The 21094-nt window shown below is 44.5% G+C and overlaps 2 protein-coding genes and 1 pseudogene across 3 annotated transcripts; 2 read left to right on the top strand and 1 right to left on the bottom strand.

Annotated features, from left to right (window-relative positions):
- Positions 1-1162: 1162 nt before the first annotated feature.
- LOC133908608 (protein IQ-DOMAIN 23-like) lies at positions 1163-3863 on the bottom strand (annotated as a pseudogene).
- Positions 3864-4204: 341 nt separating this feature from the next.
- Positions 4205-7856, top strand: LOC133908609 (uncharacterized). The gene is made up of 3 exons (XM_062350712.1): positions 4205-4596; positions 6008-7449; positions 7586-7856. Exons 1-2 carry the CDS (start codon positions 4279-4281, stop codon positions 7304-7306), a joined length of 1617 nt encoding a protein of 538 aa, XP_062206696.1. The 5' UTR covers positions 4205-4278; the 3' UTR covers positions 7307-7449; positions 7586-7856.
- Positions 7857-7914: 58 nt separating this feature from the next.
- Positions 7915-9609, top strand: LOC133908610 (uncharacterized). Of its 2 annotated transcripts, none has more exons than XM_062350714.1 (3): positions 7915-8055; positions 8421-8641; positions 8717-9609. In XM_062350714.1, exons 2-3 carry the CDS (start codon positions 8492-8494, stop codon positions 9368-9370), a joined length of 804 nt encoding a protein of 267 aa, XP_062206698.1. In that variant the 5' UTR covers positions 7915-8055; positions 8421-8491; the 3' UTR covers positions 9371-9609. The 2 variants fall into 2 exon arrangements, with proteins under 2 accessions (XP_062206698.1, XP_062206697.1); XM_062350713.1 differs by having other exon boundaries at positions 8049-8323.
- Positions 9610-21094: the final 11485 nt, after the last annotated feature.

A 21094-nucleotide genomic window follows, 5' to 3' on the forward strand; every position in this document is an offset into this window, starting at 1 on the left:
GCCTTGCGCACGCGGTCAGAGCCGAGGCGCGATGTCGCCAGCGAGTCCCAGGCCTGCTTGGCCGTCGGCTTGGTGGCGAGGGAAGATGCCATCTCCAGCGGTACGCCGCGGAGGATGGCCTCCATGGCCATCTGGTCCTCAACCTCGTCGTGGGTGCCGCGCTCGATCGCCGGCCAGAGGCCGCGAGCGCGCAGCATCACCTTCATCATCAGGGCCCAATCCGCATAGTTGGTCTTCGTGAGGAGCGGAAATTGGCCGCTCACTTCCCTCACCACACGCTGCGGCGCGACGCTGCGATCGTGATCGTCACGGCGTCCGCGCGCACGGCGGCGTGCAGGGGATGGCGAGGGGCGCCTCCTGGGTGGTGTCCGCGATTGGCGCGGGATCTCACTCCAGTCTTCTGCGGCTGCGGCGGCGGCGGCTTCAGCGGCGGCTGCTTCTTCAGCGGCGGCGGCGGCGGCTGTGCCAACAGGTGGAGGAGACACCATGGCTCAGGATCACACTAAACGAAGGCTCTGAATACCAATTGTTGGAAATTAGGTGCGCTTTCAACTCACAGGAACCTTAGAAATCACACAGTAGTTTGGTGCTGCAATTTTTGCTACAGCTTTTCTGTGTTCTCTCACTTTATTTATATCTTGATCAGAGATCCTACAAAGAAGGAAATCAGGCCGTAGTGGCCTCCTAAACTCTAGCACACAACCAACACTTGCCGTGGCCTCTACTCCTACAAACCAGGACACTTTTGACTGAAAACAAACTGACTGTATCTAACAGACTCAAAGGAAAAACTACTGACTCGACTCCACACTAACCTGAAGACATGACTTACAGGCAACAACTTTTCACATTGGACGTCTTGATGGTCAGAGATCCCATCCATGAGACTAGGTATCTTTGAGATTTCGGCCACAGGATTAGATACCTTTGGGACGTCAGCTATAGAATCTGATACCTTCGAGGAATCAGCCCTGGAACTAGATAACTTTGAGGCTTCGGCCAAATAATTAGTTACCTTCCTAAGGTTCCTTTTAACCTTCTCAAGTTCAGATAGCTGGCTATCTGGTACTGAATCAGCAGGGGAGCTAGAAACTTTCCTTGGATTCCATTTTAGTTTCTCAGATTCAACAGTCATGCTTGTATGGAAATTCTCTATAGTAACGGTAGAACACTTCCGAACATTGCGCTTTAACTTGGCTGAGTCAGTTTCCATCGCATAACTGGCCTTCCTTACCTGTGGTTTCCCATCGGCAACTCTTTTTGGTTGGGAAACAGGCTTCCAGATGCAGCTTATGGTCCATCTCTCTAGCCAGTTGTAGGTCGAATTGGGGTCCCTCTTGTCATACTGGAAGTGGAGAGGTTCAAGCATAATTGGTGAAGACAGAAGCTACAAAATAGACAAATGAGTTAGCACATCTCTGAAATATGTAAATGGAGAGCAGAACAGGTTTGTACACATGCATTTCTCAGAAAAGCAATTGACAAGACCAAGACCGTTTCTTCTTGTATGCAATATAGCCAATTCACAAGTAATTTTGAAAGAAAAATCAGATACTTTTCGAACATACACATTTGAAGATAACTTTTCTTTCCATGTATCAGATGATTTAGCAACCTGAAAAAATGCAAGCAACACGTTTTTGTCAAATTTTTTGCTCAGAAAAGATACGAAACAGCAAACATTGAATAGGAGTATAGGACCATATGAGGCATACATAATTCAGTTAGAGCAATCACCGGCAAGGAAAAAGAAGAGGAAACAAGCAAAATATAAATGCACGCTCAGCAAATACTCACCCCGAACTTAACATTGAATTGCATGTCCACGCCAGAGAGTCTAACATTTCTTCCACGAACTAGAGCCTGAAAATTCACAATCAGCCATGTTGTATGAAGGGTTGAAACAGCCTGCCTCCTTACAAGATGCCCTGAATCAGTGCCTGAAGTCTTATAATACCTTTTAATGCACGGAACGACCTTCGTGCCTGCACCACAACCATGGCAACATTAGCATTGTGCTACATTAATAAACTTATTTTTTCGATAAATTACTTTAATAAACTTGAAATGAATACGCTGCAGAATGGCAACTTGGTTACACGGATAAAACCTTATATAATAAGAGTTTTGAGGATGTGCAGGACTCAGAATGCACAAAATGTCAACATGGTTATCAAACTGAGAGTCTGCGGCACTGTGATGAGTGCTTCTATGACCTCCCCAAAAAACTTCCAAGGTGTTAAAGTAACAGCAGTTACTTCTTACAAATGATGAGGTAACCACTAAGCCCATCAATTTCGTTTCCAAAAATAAATAAATGAGTGATTCCATAGAAGGCTTGGCTGAACTGCTGAAGCTAGGAGTAACACTTGCAGAAAAGTTGCTGGATCAACATTGAACCAGGGTATGAAAAAACATAGCATTACCAGGTAACCTCGAAAGGCCGCCTGTGCCTTCACTGTAGCTTGTTCTTCTCCCAGTCCCCCAGAACCAGATGTTTTGGAGTCAACAGTGCTGTGGTTCTGCAAACCTTGTTGCCCTACCCGATCGCTTTGCAAATTGGAAATTTCAGCCTTCCCATTAGCTGAAACAATTCCATTTTTGTCGAGGTTAACAAGTACCGGCTCAGAAATCACAGGAGAATTCTCAGAAAATGCAAGCTCATCCCCAGTTGAATATCCATTGTTATTTGCAGACTTCTAAAAAGTATGATTCAACCGTTGCCGAAATAAGCATGTAATTGCACCCTGAGTGCACAACATCAATCGTCCAATATTCAACCTCAGCAAAACGTACAGCGTCTGAATTGTACACAGCAGCATTACATCAAACACGTTTCAAGCATACCTTCATCTACGCCGCCCCAGCCATCACGCTGCTCCCTCGGATCGTCCAGGTACTCGGACCAGTCCATCTGCCTCTCCTCCCTGGGAACCTCATCCAGCTCCTCATCAGCCGCCGCTGTCGCCGCCTCGGCCAAAGGCGCGAACTCGCAGCGGCCCGGGACATGTTGGCGTCCTGCACGAAGCGGTGGAGATCGGCGGCGCGGTGGCCCCGGGCGTGGACGCGGAGCACGGACTGGCGCTGGTTGCACACCACGCACACCCACTTGACGCTGCTCTTCTTCTGCTGCTTCACCTGACATCACCGAAGCAATACCGAGAAACAGAGCTGGGTCAGAGATCAGTTATTAACCAAACGGAATGGGGTTTCGCGGAGGGTTTTGGCTGCGCCGCGCGCACCTGCATGGTTGCGCACTGCACGCACTGGAGGACGAGGAAGAGCGTGGCCGACTCCATGGAGATCGCTGGGTCTCAGCCTCTCAGCTGGTGTGGAGGGGGCGAATTGGGGAGAGATTTGAATTTGGTGGCGGCGGGTTGGGGAATTCTCGCGGTTTCCCCGCTCTAATGGAAGGAGGGCGTGGTCATTAACGGGCGGGAGTTTTGGAATTCTTTTCCTTTTATTTTGTAGGTTAATTAGATTCATACTATTATTTCTAATTTTAAAATATATCATTATAAATTTAGTATTTAAAAACCTGCAATTTCAGGCACTAAACAAGTTTCGGGGCGGGGTTCACTCTAATCTAAGAGCAGGGGAAGGAGATGGAGCTGAGGAAAGGAAAGCTACAAGGTAGGTAGAATACTTCCTCCTCTGAGATCATCTGGAGAGGTGCTCCATTACTGCTGCTTGAGAATGAGAGTCTTCCTTCTGGTGATCACCATAGTAGTAGATTAAGCTTTTGAACAAGACGAGTGGTGTTATTTATAGAAAAGATTGGCTACAATAGCACTTTATGCACTTAACTTTTGGCTATTCTACATGGGCAACAACTAGCTTGGGAAATGGGCTTCATTCAAGTCTTGGTCTTTTCGGATTCACTTATTTACGTGCATTTTTAAAATTATATTCATACTATTACGTTACAAATAATGTATATCTCGTAACGATATGCATCTAATTTTAAGAGATTGTAATATTATGAATTTAAATTTTAGGAGATTTGTGATGGTATGAATTTATTTTTCAGAAGATTTGTAATTGTATAATTTAATTTTAAAAAGTTATAATGACATATTTTCAAATATCAGATTTATAACGATATATTTTTAAATCATGATATTTGTAATAGCATGAATGTATTAAAAATATAATGTTACTATTATTAATGTGTGCTTTATCCGGCCCGTCCGTTTTTTATCCTAAGGGCCCGACTTAGCTCAGTCATGAGGAAAAAATCCTGGAACTCGGAAGCTCGAATCCCAGCCACGTCCTCCCATGGCGACCGGTCTCCTCGCCTCCGCTGCCGCTTCCGCTTCCGCCGCCTCTCGCCTCTTCCAGCCCTCCCGCCGCCGCCTCCGTGGACAATATCCCGTGCTCGCCTCGTCGCGCACCGCCACTTTCCACGGGCGTGGCTCTGGCGAGGCCTGCTCGTGCTCTCCTGGGCCGCCGCTCGCCGCTCCTGCGGAGCGAGGAGGCGGTGGCGCTGGACAGGATATGGCGCCGGAGGGGACCGTACGCATCGTATCCGTGGTAGGTGAAGGTAGCGTCAGCCCGATTAAGGATGCGCCCTGGGAAGAGGTCATGCGCCACACGGTAGGCCCCCGCTCTGAACCCATCAGTCCAACTCCAACGCTATCCAGTGCTTGTACGGTATTGCAGGACAAATGTAGAGATTGACGGACTTGTATGTGTTAATTAATTTGGAATGGCTGGATAAGAGAAGTTTTTTACTGATACTAGGACGTTACTATCTGCTAGGTTGTCCATACTTGCAACAATTTTGGATATCCAACTAGTAGTGTCTGTGACTATCTGAACACAAAAATAATTTCATTTTCGGCATTGCTAACGTGTAGTTGTCTTTGACTCATTTACTATTCTTATTTTCTCAAGCATGTTGTCTTATGAACCTCTTGGTTCACACTCGTATGTGCACTGCCGTTAGCCTGTAGTTTTTTTTCCCATGGTGGGATACCCCAAATTTCATTACTAGAAAGCAAAGAAATCACAAGAGTTTTGATCCACTTAGAACTACAGCAATTACAAACTACAGGTTCTTTTGCGGATATAAAAGACACAGCACACATGGCTGCTATAAGAGAAACAAAATGACCACAAAAGACTCCCTCAGAGAACAGAAAACCTGGTCCCCTCAAGCTTGATACTGAACTACCATTACAACTTGCTAGACAAAAGAGCAGATCATATTTTCTTTGTTCCTTATGGTCGCGCACGTCTGTTTATGTATTCACCCCGACCTCTGGCACTTGATCTGCTGGCTGTATCCGGGCATCAAAGCATGTCAGTTTTATGTGTCTCAGCACTGTCTTCATCTTCCTGATGTGGATGGTGCTTCAGTTCAGTTCCTTGCAGGGCGCCTGCTCCATTTGAAAGTGCCTGCTGGTTCTCCTCCTGCTGTAAACCTGTGCAGTATTCGAGAAAAGAAGACGCACAGCAAATGATCTCAGTAGGAGATCTGACAAAAAATAAATAAATCAAAGCACACTTTGTTGCACATTCTGTATGAGGCCCAACATATGGCTGCTAGGCCAACCATGTAAAATGGTTTACTATTAGGTAAAAAATGATGAATTCACATGAAGTACTGCTCTATGGATTTTGGGCGGCAGTGAGCTCCTATTACATATCCAACTAAGCTCCATACATACTTTGCCAAAGAACAACCAAAGAAAAGATGCTATATACTTTCATCTTCATTGCAAAAAGCACACCTGGGATCTCCTTGCCATTTTCTGTTTAGCAAATTATCTTTGGTCAGATCGTTAACCTGTATTTATTGATGTTTTGATGCAATCCCTTACTTCACGCCTATCTGTGCAGTATTTTGCATGCTTCCCATGATACAATTATGTGATATAACTTTCTGTTTGTGAAAAGGAATTGAATCAGTTCACTTTTTATGACTATGCGTTCTTTAATATTTATAATTTGACTGTATCAGTTTACTGAGTTTCACATGCATTGATTTGTTTGTTTCATTTAGGCTGATAGGCTAAAGTGGGTCGATGAGGGATTCGAAATGCTTGTCTTCACGGACAACTCAATTGAGCACGATGATCTCAAGAAAGAGTTATCATGCTGTGATATGCTAGTCAATGTTGGAATAACAAGTGACAAGGCTGTTAATTGGCTTAGAAATAACAGTAAAGACATTTCCAATGTGATCTGCTTTCAGTCATCTCCATCCTTAGTGAACAAGCTAGGTGGCACACATGTTCGATACACTGGAGAGCAGGACATGTTTGGCAAGCTAGCCAATATCGGAAAACCAAGTGGCGCAAAGGAATCAGCTGAAATTCTGAAGACCATATCTAATGCTTGGGAGAGACACAATTCAGATGACATTAGATTTTGCTTGCTCGTTGTAATTAATGCACACATAAGACCAGTTGCTATGCTGAAAAATCTAAGGGCAAAAGGCCTTTCTACCCTAAGCTGTATGATAAGAAACTGTGGTCCACAAATACTTAATTGCTTGTTCGATCCTTACTGTAGGAAGGCCCTTCAGTGTTTGAATTCATGCTCTCCAACTGATCAAGTATGCAACTATCGCTGCATTGCATCATATGAAAGTCCGTATCTGGAGGCCTTTTCTCTCTGTGTTTTGCAAAAGAACAATTGTCTTGACCTCAATGCTGAGATACCCGGTAAACCCAATGTAACACCGCTAACCATGTTCAGAGAACAAAAACTAAGCCATGAAGTTGCAGAAGACCTGTTCATTGGTTGGCTGGACAGCATGGAATGGAGTTGGCGAGTGGCAGCTGGACAAAATCCCGCATATGATCAATTCCCATGTCAGTACCAATTATTCTACAGAGGAAAAGCTAAAGGTTCATTTTGGTATGAGCCAGTTTTTCAGGTCAAAACCCTGGAAGGGAAGCTAGTTTGGAGGCGCAGAAAGTATCGTGTGAGAAGAGCTAGCAGCCCTGGTACATTTCACTTCAGTGTGTTGGATAATGGTGTGGTTTCAAAAGAATTTTGGACAATTGTTGATGTTTCAGATGATTTCAGCTGGGGTCTGTTCCATTATCATGGTGCAGCACAGGCTGCTGGGCTAGCATACACTGGAGCAGTGCTTGTTACCCCAGATGGGTCTTATCCTGATGTAGAAAACCCAAGATTGGCCTCTGCTTTAGAGAAATGTGCGATAAAGAAATGGGAGGTTTACACGGTTGATAACTGTTCCTGCATGGGTGCGCCACTGGGAACTCCTGAAGGTTCCAAGCTGCATTATCAGATTGCTCCAGGAAAAGAAACTGGTATTTTGCAGAGAAGATGATCATGTATAATGTTTTCAAGTGACAACAAAGGGGCCATTTCATTCCCAAATTATTTTCTCATCATCTCTTGCGTACAAAGATGCAAAAAAAAAAAGCAAGTGAACTGGTATCGCCGAAGGTTGATTTTGTATGTAATGCACAGGTATGTCCTCTTTTTCTACTGTACAATCATCGAATCGCTTTTTCTGGTTTCCATCTGAGTTTTCAGGGCTTAACAAATAAGATACAGTTGGGTACAAGATTGTTATGTAAATTGCAACTTTTTGCTTTTTCTGCAGGCCTTAGCTATCTTTACAGCACCAGGTCACACAGTTTGTGATGGCAAACGGTCATTTTTATCGCCAATGTAGAGATGCAATACTCATAACAGGATTGAAACATGTCTTCCTTCCATTGTTGTGGCTGTCCCAAATCTCTATATAACTCAGAGTTCTGGTTTTGCTGATGTAAATTTATCTTGGTGTTTAGTAATCTATGCTTGAGTACTTGTATTAGTTGTATAATAGTAAATTACATCTGATTTAGTGATGCTCTTATCTTCCTTGATGAGTAGTAGAGTTTACTGCTTATTATGAACTTGTAATCTAGCTGATTCACTGTGTCATACGTACTACATGTTTAGCATCTATAGTTTTCCCACCTGTGGCTGTTGAAGAATCTTGTAATGGTCAGACAGTTCACTTCGCTATCAGCTCGAAGGCGACACCTTGGTCAAGCAAAAAAGGTGTATCCGACCAGACAAGTGCGAGTAAGCAACTAACCCACGTCTAATTGATTTGCTTTATTAAGTTATTCCACAATATACAGGTTTCAGATTTGATGCATTTCCGTTTCTTTATCCTCTTTTAACCCTTGTTTCTACGATCTACATGTTCTAGATTTGACGCATGTCTTGTTTTTACCTGGCTGCTTTCCTGAGACCATGTGGAAAACCATGAATCTTGTAAATGGTTTCTGTTGCACAAGATTCGCCATGTGATGTTGTACTGTTAGAACCAGAAAATTATTGTGATTCAGTGGGTAACGCAAATTTCCTCTTTTTGAACGGATCATATGACTAATCTGACTTGGCTTTGACTTTGGCCACTTTTGTGGTTTATAAATTCCATCCAGATCAGACCTGCAATCCGCACTTGACAGTTGATACGCAGGACAGACCGACAGACAGCTGAATCCGAGCAAGAATGGCGGGGCTGTACGAGAAGCAATCGGAGACGTACGCCAAGAAGCGGCCGCGGTACCCCAAGGAGTGGTTCTACAGGCTGGCCGGCCTCACGGCCGGCCACCACCGCGCCTGGGACGCCGGCTGCGGCAGCGGCCAGGCCGCCGTCAGCGTAAGCTCCCAATCTTTTTAACAAATACTACGTCGTTTAATCTGATGAATCGTGAAACGAGCATCTGAAACTCAGATGGCGGAGCACTACGATAGCGTGGTGGCGACGGACGTGAGCGAGGGCCAGCTCCGGCACGCCATCGCGCACCCCAGGGTGCGGTACTTCCACACCCCGGAGCACCTCTCGGAGGACGACCTCGTGGCCCTCGTCGGCGGCGAGGGCTCCCTGGACTTCGTGGTGGTGGCCACCTCCATCCACTGGTTCGACATCCCGCTCTTCTACGCCGTGGCCAACCGCGCCCTGAAAAAGCCCGGCGGCGTGCTCGCCGTGTGGGGGTACAACTACGACGTCCACCCGTTCGGGGACGCGCTGCAGGGCCAGCTCTACGGTTCCCTGCGGCCGTACATGGACCCGCGGGCAAGGCTGGCCATGGAGCGGTACCGTGAGCTGCCGTTCCCGTTCGAGCCCGTCGGGGTGGGCGCCGAGGGCGCGCCCGCCGACGTGGACATGGAGGTGGAGATGACGCTGGAGGACTTGGCCGGGTTCGTGATGACCGGCTCCGTCGTGACCACGGCAAGGGAGAAGGGCGCGGACCTGGAGGCGGTGGTACGGGACGTCATGAAGCGGGTGGAGAAGGAATGGGGGGACGCGCCGACGGTGCCCAGGAAGCTCGTGTTCAAGGCGTTCATGCTCGCCGGGAAGCCCAAGTGTGAACCGATACTAAACTGAACTGCTGATTGGTGATCAGTGCCTTTTCGTTTGCTCATGAGAGTCATGATCAGAATAAGTTTGGCTAATAAAAGCTTACTAGTTGTGAGTGGCACAGACTGAGAGTTCAGGCTCTCGACGTGTAGCCACTGGAGTGTGTGTGTGTATGGAGTTGTACGTTTTCTATCCAATAAGTCAAAGCTGATTCTAGAGCTAATTATGTATTTGAGAAATGATCCATTTATTCGGTTTGACATGAATGTACTGCGTTCTGATCTGCAAAATTTGCAGTCTATTTGTCGGAAGGAACCTGATATTGATCATGGAGAGGAGCTGTAAAGCCTGCAATGCTCCAGGAATTTTGAAACACGTGTAATACCCCAGGTCATTGCCTTGTTCTCAGAAGAGGCTCAATAACCCACTTGAACGGGGCAGCCCGCCTTTAGCCGGACACACACAAGATAAACGGCAGAAGTGTCTTATTCTTTCACCGCCTCTCCGCAGAAAAGTGATAACTACTTGCTTTTCGCGGCCCCTTTATGGGCCACAATTGGGCTCAATTCGCCCCCTTTTCTGGTAATTGTATCGTGGCGATGTCCTACCAATTCGATCCGGCCGAAACCGCTGGCTGATGCACATGCACTAAATTGAGTGGGCCTGGCCCAGAAACCCGACGAGAAAATAGCAGCCCATATTACGCCGTACAGTACCTTCTACGGAGGAGATGTAAATTGGGAGTGACTTTTTTCTCACGTGAGTGAAAACAAAATTGATCTCGGTCACCCGCTCTGGTTCGCATGTGTTTATTTCTATATGCAGATCGAAATTACAATATTCTTCTACTCGCCCCTACGCCCACGCTGCTGCTAGTGCCATGGAGAGGATCATATGTTAGCACTTATAGGTGGAGTGTTTCTCTGCACAACTAGTATTCAATTCCTGACATGATCTACCATTTTTAAAGGACACTGCTATTGCAGGACGCTATTGCCGCACAACGCAAGCGTCGTCGATGTCTTGTAGCGATCCTCACTGTTGTTATTATAAGCTATTTTACTGACAACTACTGTATATAGCCAAGGTGTATTATTTTTCATTTTTCTTTTTTAGTAGTTTGTTTTAGTAGTTTTAGTTTATGCCCGTGCGGTGCGAGCGGGGTGCTGCTGCTGCTGAGCAGGCAGGCGCAAGGACACATGGCATGGCGCAAGGGTGCTCGCGCTGAGTGGCGCAGGCATAGGCGCGGCGCAGGGATGCATGCCGCTTGAGAACAGGTGCGAGGGGGTGCTTGGGCACTCGGGTGCAAGAACATGCACGGGACGAGTTAGACCGATTGGATGTAGAATAGTGCTACCGTGTTTATATCCTCCTGCAACCAACATATGAACTACCATATGAAGGTAATATAATCTAACTCATGTAGCTGTACCAATATGTATACGTCACCTTGGAAAAGAGGAAAGTAGCATGTCACATCTTGAAAATGATTGTTATAAAGATCTTCGTTAAGTATGTACGAATGTCTACTAATAGTTTTTATGTTTAAGTTAGATTTCTATCATGTTTACTTTTAAAAGTTTGAGCCATTGTTTGCTCCTTATTTATAGTAAAATATTTTATAATTTACGGGGACTAGCTACTCCCTCCCTCCACTAACGAAGATCTACCATTGTTTTAGTTTGAGCTATTATAATATTTTTGTAATTTTTTCAGTAAAATATTATTATTTTAAAAAATTCATCAAATATTATTATTTTAAAAAATCAGTAAAATATTTTTATAACACGTGTTGAGGCACCTTGAGCTGCGGCGGTTCGGCGCTGAGGTGCTGACGCGGACGTGCGTGAGAGGATCGGAGGCACCGGCAGCGTGGTCGGCATCCTCCTCGATATGTTCCTCCAGTCTAGGGCCACCGACAAGGCCGACGTTGCGTGCGTTGAGGTAGGCGAGGCATTTGCCATACTGGCCCTTGAGAGCCCCTACAACTACGACCACATACTCAAGGCCGGAGGCCCCTCCACCGCCACCACCACCGACCGACTCAACGACGTCGTCGTCGGTATAGGCGCAACCAAGATCCTCACTAACCTCTACGCGTACACCGGCGGCAACAGCCAGTGGTACCCACAGATCCATGTTGTGACGCGCAGCGCGGCTACTGCACCCCTAGTGTCACCACGACCAATGCGAGTGTAGGAGTAGCAGGACGACATGGGCGTGGGAGAGTGTGTATAGTACTACTCGCTCCTCCTTGCTGTAATGCTACTACATGTCGGCATGTGCGGCCGTGTGGGTGAGGACGGACTATGGAGGAGTGAGGAATGAGGAATGGATAAGGACAGATGTGTGGTAGCGCGAGCAGTTGGATTCTTTATTGGTAAAATAGTTTTGATTACAAAGGATTACAGTTGCTAAAAACTCCACTCTTCGTCTTGGAGCAGCTTGCACCTTCCTGCTCGGGGACACTGGTCGCCAGTTGGTCTGCACTCTTCGAGCAGCATAGCACCTTCCTGGCTTGGTTTGCACTCTTCGAGCAGCATAGCACCTTCCTGGCTTGGTTTGCACTCTTCGAGCAGCCTGGCACCTTCCTGGATTCCTAACCAGTTGCCCCAAGCATGGTGACTATAGCAGTACCTCCGCGTACCACATGTGCAACAGGTAGCATAGAAGCTATCAGCCACAATAAAAGAGTAAAAAAGAATATAATACATAAATAGATGCATCAAATATTTTTAGAGGAAAAAATATAGATTTTATTATAAAATAATGTGTTACAATGCGACTGCCTCGTTAAAAACCTTACACCCCCCCCCCCAGTATGAGGTTCCTCTGGTAAGGAAAAGAGTATAGGATACTGTTACACACATGATTTACTCATTATCATCTATATCAAGATTCTCGAGGTTCACTAATGCCCCCGTGATCTCTAGATCCTTGAGTTGATGTTGTATGCTAGAGTTCGCCTTCTCCCAATCTTTGAGGCAGGTGATTGCCTCTATCATTGCAGGAGTGAGCTATGATCTCCGCTCTTTAATAATTCTCCCTACCATATTGAACGTCACTTTTGACGAGATGGTCGACGCTGGAACTAGGAGAATATCACATGCAAATGTGACAACACAGGAAAGAATCGCTCTTTATTTTTCCACCATGCAAGAAGGTTGACAGTGTTGTTGTTCGCAAGCAATGGATCATGGGTGTAAAGATCTTGCTCAAGGTAGTGGTTAAGCTCTGCTATGGGATTCCAAGATAACCTAGTTGTCTGCTAAGATGATTATGCAGATCCTTTGCCTTTGATCTTGTTCCACAAATTGGCTGCACTCGACTTACTTGCTTTGTGTAGTCATGTAAACTTCGAAACCGGGGGGCTACATCCAAATTTGCCCTGGTATAACTGGAAAACTCAAAATACTTCTTCTTTGACATGATTGTAGGCATCCGAGAAATTAAGGTCGAGCAAGTCACCTATTTCCTGCAAAGCAAGCTCCAAGCCACCCAACTTTTTACGCGAAAACAATAGAGATGTGGGATAGCAGAGAAATATTTTAGATAGTTATCTTTCATTTGTTCAATAATGGGAGCTAAAATATTGTCATCCTTATTTTCGTTAAATGTGGATGTAATTCTCCACAGCCACTCTATCACTAAGCAAGATGTAGGATAATAAACACCGGACAACTGCACTGTTGCCTTGTAAACGGGTTTTAGAAAAAGTCATAAACGTGTAGCAATGTACCAATCATTTTATGTAAGTAGTAAACCGACATTATGAGCATTTACAAAAATAGTAATAATTCCCTCGTAACTTTGCACTTGCTTCAACATAATATATGTTGAATTCCAGTGCACTTTCATGTCAAGATCAAATTTCCTTGGCTTCTTACCTTGAGACTTGCAATAGTCCTTGAAACTACTAAATATTGTAGGCAAACTAGAGATGAGACAGATGGCACCACGAATATTGTTCAAATATCTACTTACTATTGTCATCCCTGTATGCACCATGATATTGATGAGTATGACACATACATTTTTAGTGGAGAACATACCCACCAATGTAGCTTAGTATGTGAGGTTCTAGGTCCTCCATTGCTTTTGAGTTGGCTGATGCATTATCTAAGGTTATAGAAATAGTCCTATTTTCTATTTTAAATTCCTTAACAACCTCTAGCACACGTGCGGCAATGGCTTCTCCAGTATGTGACTCATCGATGATTCTAAACCCTATCACTCTTTTATTTAGGTTATAGTTGTTGTCTACATAATGTGCGATAATGCTAAGGTATGATGTTCTTTGGTGTGATGAAGTCCAAATATCATATGCTAAAGCAGATGAGTAGGTCATGTTATGGAAGTTTTTCTTCAAAGCGTCTAATTGACTATGAAATAATTTTAAAATGTCATTCTTAGTAGTTTTTCTAGAGACATGTTGATATTGTGGACAAAAACATGTTGGATCATTCTCTTAAAACTAGGGCTTTCCCCATTCTAATTGGTAGATCCTCAGAAACTATATATTTAGCAATTTTTTGATGAGCTACTGAAGGATCAAATATCCATGTGCTTACCGGACCATCAGGTGTGAAGGTAAGTGTGCTTGTATAGGTTGCACGGCTATCCACGCAGCTACAACAACCTTCTCCCATCACTATTTCCAATGTCAATTCAAATGTACGGTACCTATTGATGTAGACGCGGATAGTTCACCATTACAATAATTGCAAATTGCGAGACATACCTTCTCACCACCCCGTATTTCCTCAACCAACTTCATGTGCTTTCACACTTCTGACCATCGTCCGGTCGAGGTGGACGTGTTACCAACAGAGGCATGATTCACATCCTCAGGCTCCATCGGATTTGCATTGGTATGGTCATCCTCATACCTCTCGAGACCATCCATGTGATGGGCGTCCATGTCGTAATCTCCCATGCTCAGGGACAATTGGCGAGGGTCGAGAGATGGATGGGGGCTAACAAAGCGTAGGGCGGCTTTGGCGCGCTTGCTCCAAACAGCACATGACTTTGAATGAGATAACATGGTTGTTCGCTGTGTTTGGTGATTTGGTATGGTAGAAAAATATAGATCAGACTGGAAGATTAAATAGAAGGAGAGAAGTAGCCATTTACTCCTGGCTCTTGCACGATGCTTTTTTTCACTTTGTGTCACTCGATGAGTCACAACATAAAGCTAAAGTCGACGAGCCACTCGATTGTGTCACTCAATGTGTCACTCGATGAGTCACGACTAACATAGAAATCAAAGCCTAATGCATCTAAACACGAGCATATAGATTCCAAACCTGAATGGTCAGGCTGCTCCAAAATGATCAATGTGCCCAACACGTTTGTGGTCACATGTTTCTCACAATAACCAAAAAAACAGAATGAATTGTAGTGCTATGAGGAGGAGGATTAACCGAAAGAAAATAATTTGTGTATATACTATGTTATTTGATAGATATGTACTTACAACATAGCTATGAGTCTTTTTTTTTATCATAGAAGCGTGTTCGTACATCCACAGGATGCAAAATGAGATGCCATGTGATTTTGAGACCAAAATCAAAGGAAATGAGAATGTATCCACTTAAAAATATACAGTCTCTTTGGAGACAGATTTCTAACATGCAATTTTACTACCAACATGTAAACCAAAAATTGCAGGTTGTAGTTGCTCAAAAAGGAGTTAACAAAAAAGGGGAATATTTTCAACTCACACCGACCTGAAGATACCAACCCTAGTACCTAATCAGCTTGAAGCACTTCCCTCCCCCCTCGACAAAGAGAAACAATGCACGTGCTTCATAAAGCAATGCATGCTCTAAAGATTCTTCTCTCCTTCATCTGCATGTAAATTTTCAGCAAAGTCACTTGTTGTATCCGCCTAAACTAGAAAAATATCACATAGTGACCCAAATGAATAAGAAATTGAACAACCACTCCATTAGGAAGGATCAGATTAGATTTGACATTTGGAAAAGTCAATCAGTTACTAGTTACATAGAGCTCTAGATTAGGGGGGACGGCACTAGCTAAATCAGAGGCCTGAACTGAACACGATTAAGCAATTAGCTTCAAAACACGCATCTGGTCGCAGCGAGAAGAGAATTTTCTTCATGTAACACACAAGGATGAGTTGTAGTCTCACAAGGATTTACACATCAAATAATGAAATTGAAAGTACTGTTGTAGATCACATGGGCATTGTGGATTTGTGCTAGTTCCTGATGTACGTGAGCATTTGATCTGAGGTCGGCAACTCCTCCTGTGAAACCGAAGCAGATGAACTCCGGAGCGGGCCTCGACATGCATCCTGTAGTGTGTGATAAACGAGAGCCTCAGGGAGACGCGCATCACGGCTTAGCATGCTAGATCCGGGCGCCAGTCAGGCCCCATGGTGAAGACGTGGGCCCGGGTGCCCGTGTTGCAGCCGTCTATGATGACGGAGAAGTGTGCGATGGAGGTTTGGGGGGATGTGGTGTTGGGGAGACTAACTAGACGAGCGTGGAGATGACGAGGATGAGGAGCGTGGTGCCAAGGCAGAGGCCCTAGAGACTACAACAGTGGTGGGGCGTGGGGAGGGGATTGGTGGGTGGGTAATTTCTGCAAAGTTTAGGGGTAGACTGCATGACGTGGAGGCAGGACATCCTACCTGGTGCGAGAATCACTTCATATTTTTTAAGTAGTAGAGATAAATTGTCCATGTCGGCCCAGCCGACGTCAGTCGGCCATTTGATTCCAATTCAGGTGAGAGAGACGAGAGGAAGAGAAAAGAGGGGATGGGAGGAGAAATTTTATAGTGAAGCTCTGCTGGAGGAAAGAGGTATATTTTTTTTCTCTATTTTTTTACAAACCTGGTAGCATTGCCACTAGTGGTAGGTTTTTATATAGGTTAGAGATTAGATCTAAGGTTTTTTTTTATAAACTCGGTATGATAGCTACTAGACGTAGGTTAGAATATAGATCTAGATTTAGGATTAGGGTTAGACATAGTTTAGCAACTAGATTCTATTTGTACACATATTTTAACAATTAGATGTAGTAGTTAAACATATTTTAGGTATTAGATATAGGATTTAGATATAGTGTAGGCATAACTGAGTTAGTAGATGTAGGATTTAGAGGTATTTGATGTAGTGAACTAGGAATATTTTGTTGCAATATATATTACATGTTGGGTCATATTTGTAATGAATTTTTCATTGTTGTAGATATTGTTTTACATAATTTTTTATGTTCTATCACAATAATATTAGGGTTATTATCGATGGTTACCAGGTATGTCGGATCAGTGACAGTTTATATTTTTTATGGAGACAATGAAATATTATATGGTCTGGAAGGGGTAGTACTATCTATATTTCAGTCAATATACAAGGGTATCTGTAGACCTATACACAAAAGTATCAGACACTTGTACGCCTAGCTGATGAGGAGTTTCAATATAGACCCTAAGGTTCAAGAGATGACCACTATCATTATAGGCAACCGTCTCAAAGATGGTGTACACTGTGAGGTATATATGCTCACAAAAGATCAAGTCTGGAGGATCTACCTGAAGGATGTTGTGCAAAGAGGTTAGCCTCCTATGTTGCTTGTGCAAAGAAAGAATAAGGAAGCAGTTGGGGAGATGCAGGGTGCGGGTACATGGAGGAGGATGGTGATGAGGAAGAGTACGATGATGATGTCGATCTAGATGGTGCGCATTCATCGGATTATCCGACTGAACCGACTGGTAAGGCAAATGATGTGGAATGAATCCCTTACCTAATTGAACAAATGAAGTGGGATGATCTTGAGGCTGATGAATCTCTTAAGTATGATATGTCGGATGATGAGGACGATGCGCATGTTCCCGCAGACTGAAACAATCCTAACTTTAATAACCTTATGGTGAATGAGGGGAATCATGTGCTCTGGGAGTATACGTAGAATGAGGTGACTGATGGTGCTAGGTATCCTACCAGTTATGCCATAAATGATGATATAACTCAATGAGTGACTTCACTTTGATGACAGTTTTATATTATCAAGTCAAGCAAGAAGAAATATGATATAAAGTGCATGAATGAGGGTTGCCCACGACGAGTGCAAGGTTTTAAGAGGAAGTGTGTCGAGTATTGGGATGTGTCGATTATGGTCGACTACACTTCCACAATGGACGAACTTGAGCCCAGCCATATGAACACCACCTCAGCCTTTGTCGCCAATATGATGTACGTATAGGTTGTGAACAACCTGAACTACAAACTAGGGTCCATAATCAAGTAAATTGACGAGGAATACAAATACACTATCAGCTACAATAAGTTATAGAGGGCGAAGAGGAAGACAATTGAGATAAGTTTCGGGACCTACGAAGCATCATATGACAATCTAACCCATTTGTTGCAGACCATTGCTCAAAGGAACTTGGGGACGAATTACAACATTAATAAGTATGCATTGTTGTCCAAACCTGGCAAGTATGTCCCGAAGCGATGTTTTTTCGCATTAGGAGCATGTATCAAAGCTTTTGAGCATTGTCGACCTATCCTGTCCATCGATGATATTTTTCTTATCGGCATGTATAATGGATAGAACATGATTGCTATTGGGGTTGATGGGAACAACTAAATTCTACCGTTGGCCTTTGCATTTGTGGAGAGTAAAAATACCAGCAGTTGGTATTGGTTCCTGTACCGTGTTAAGATGATAATTATTGATGCTTGATTGAACATATGCTTTATACATGACTGCCATGCTGACATGCTCGCGGTAATTCAGGATCTGCAAAATGGAACAAAAAATGGTGTGATGGGATCTGTGTGGCCATATCTACAGAGTATGTGGTGCATGAGGTATTTGGGTGCAAAATTCTTCGGCTAATTCAAGAATAAGAACCTCACAGTCAGAACCAGCAGCGAAAGTTTGATGCTCTTTGAAAGACACTAGATGAGCTGAGGAAGAAGTAAACCCAAGAGCGTGCAGGGAGGCTCGTGAGGGGACCGAAGGACGAACCAGTATCTCTTGACTCCCTGCCAACAGATAATAAAGCTGGCATAATGTGGAGGACCAGATCATCTACTAGGTTATTTAGCGAGCGGATTGAGAATGAGTCGAATGAGAAGTGGAGCTAGGTATGATATTATGACTATAAATTTAGCAGAGGTTTACAACTAGGTGATGAAAGGTGTAAGCAGGTTGTCGCTTGTGTGGATTGTAGAGTTCATACTTCAAGGGACGTGCAAGTATTTCAGGGAGTGCTATGCAATAGCGCACATAGCACTGAATGATGCTCGTCTAATTTATGGGACGAAGATTACTAAGTATATGAAAGACAAGACAAAGAAGGCAAAGATGCATCGGGTGAAGATTATAGAAACTGCACATCATAGATACGAAGTTCTATGCATGGACAAATAAAGGAGGGGGCAAGCGTGAGAGAGTTATCCAAGAATACATCATCTTCGATGACATGTGTGTTTGCACCTACTACAAGCCGATACTACTGCAGGACTCATGCTCACATGTGATTGCCACGTGTGCTGTGACGGGGATAAAGACTGGGAGGTACGTCTCTAACTACTTCAAGAAGGAAGCTCTGTTCAATACCTGGAACCATAAGGTCTATGGTTTCGATATTTATGGATCCTTCACGAAGAAACTTGGGCCTAATTGTGTTTTCATCCCTGATCCTGAGAAGATGAAATAGAAGAATGGATGACGCGGGACTACGGGGCTTCGAAATGATATGGACGAAGCAGAAGCCGGGCACACTTATAATAAATGCATTGTTGGTGTCCCAAGTGTGAACCCCGTGGAAGCAGGTCCTTCCAGCTCAGCTGCAGATGGGAGATGTCTTCGTGGTTATCGATCATCGGCTTCATCGAGTGATTGAGTTTGATTAATATTATAATTTGCGGTGTGTTGGATACTCTTGTGCACAACATTGTAGTTTACTATTGTAGTAATGTGATTGTCACTATGTTTCAGATTGTAACGTGTTAAGTTGTGATTCGTTAACATATTTGTGTACGCTTTGAACAATCTATTATGTCATGTTACATGTTGGGCGTTTATTTCTTACTCTGCGTTTGTTTTGCTTATAAAACTATAAATAATTTATGAACATGCAGGTATGGCTCAACTGGAGCTGCTTGACCCTCACCTCGATGTTAGGCACCGTTCATACTACATCACGTGCAGGCTGAGGAGCTCCTGATACTACGACCATGTGTGCCAGATGAGCTCATGAAGGTTGCCGCGTGCTGGATCTCGAGGTTTGTACAATTTCAATTTATCATTTTATATGGCTTGTATCAGTATTCGTCGCTAACTGTATTATGTTTGCAGGTTGCGTGCTGCTAGGCTAATTCCACTATGTCGACTGGTGGAGGTGGACGTGTTGGTGGGGGGCTCGGAGGCACCCACGCGGTTTAGCTATGACAGGGCCCTGCTCGTGGCCCATGTCGATAGGTGGTGTCCCGAGACGCACACGTTCCACCTCTCGTGCAGTGAGATGGCGTTCACGCTCGAGGACATCTCTCTCCTGATGTGCATGCCTTTCACGGGTACCGCTGTTGGGACTAGGGATGTGGATGTGACGGAGGGACGACCTAATCCTATTCAGGGCTTTCCAGGGATGGAGAAGCACAACCCAATTAAGGTCTTTCTTGTTCAGTTTGTGGTACATATGTCTTGTATTGTTTTGTCATCTCTTTTATATTACTAACGGATGAAGATATTTGTAATTGTTCCTTTTTTTTATAGGCGGACAACATGCACCCACTAGCAGGTGATGAGGACGTGTCCCACCACTTGGAGGTGTACCTCATGTGGATGTTTGGCTAGGACATGTTCACCGAGACCCAAGACAACACAATCTCGAGGAGCATGATCTCCTACATCAGAGAGGTTGCAGATGCCAACCCGAGGGATGTTCCGTAGTATAGCTGGGCTTCTGTTGTGCTGGCTGCGATGTACCGTGGCTTGTGTGACACCTGCACAAAGAACGATAACAACACGATCCGCATCGTGTGTCCCCTGCTGCTTCAGATGTGGTCGTACGAGCGTTTCGCTATTGGTAGGCTCGTTGTCAACTATAGCACATACCAGATCCCTGCTGATAGCATCGTCGGCCCGACCATGGGGTCGTTGTGGTGCAAACGTAGGGTAAGTGCTATTATATTCATGTATGTATATGTCCATTACTTCCTTTTTTGTTTCTCTAACTTAGTTTAGTTGCACAACCAACTTGTTCTAGCGTGCGGACACACCGCGCGTACCCGTACTTCATTCACTGGTTCAATGAGCTGACAGTGAATGATGTTCTCTAGAGGCCATACACAGAGGATGAGGTACTTCAACGCGCTCTCCTTGGACTTTCGATGCTCTGCTTCTAGGACCAGGAGTACTAGCTTACGCGGTGCGCCCTCGTCTACGACATCTACATCGAGGAGTACTCACCGCATCGTGTGATGTGGCAGTTCAGAAAAAAATCCATGAGTTCCTATTATAGATGACTAGGACGGTGCCTATCAACATACACAAGTGTGTAACATTGTAATTACATATTAAAATGAGACGATGCTGCACCTTTTTCATATCCTTATGTTTTTGCAGATTGATGCGCAAGGGGGCTAATATCATGAGCTTGTTTGCGTCTCGTGTGCACATGTGAGTTGCTGAATGGGACCAAGCTATCGATCATGTCATGGATGAGGATCAGCCACACTGTGAGGAGGCGTACGCAGAGTACCTCTC

The sequence above is a fragment of the Phragmites australis genome, chromosome 2 (assembly GCF_958298935.1).
Source record: "Phragmites australis chromosome 2, lpPhrAust1.1, whole genome shotgun sequence".
In the NCBI taxonomy this organism is placed as follows: domain Eukaryota; kingdom Viridiplantae; phylum Streptophyta; class Magnoliopsida; order Poales; family Poaceae; genus Phragmites; species Phragmites australis.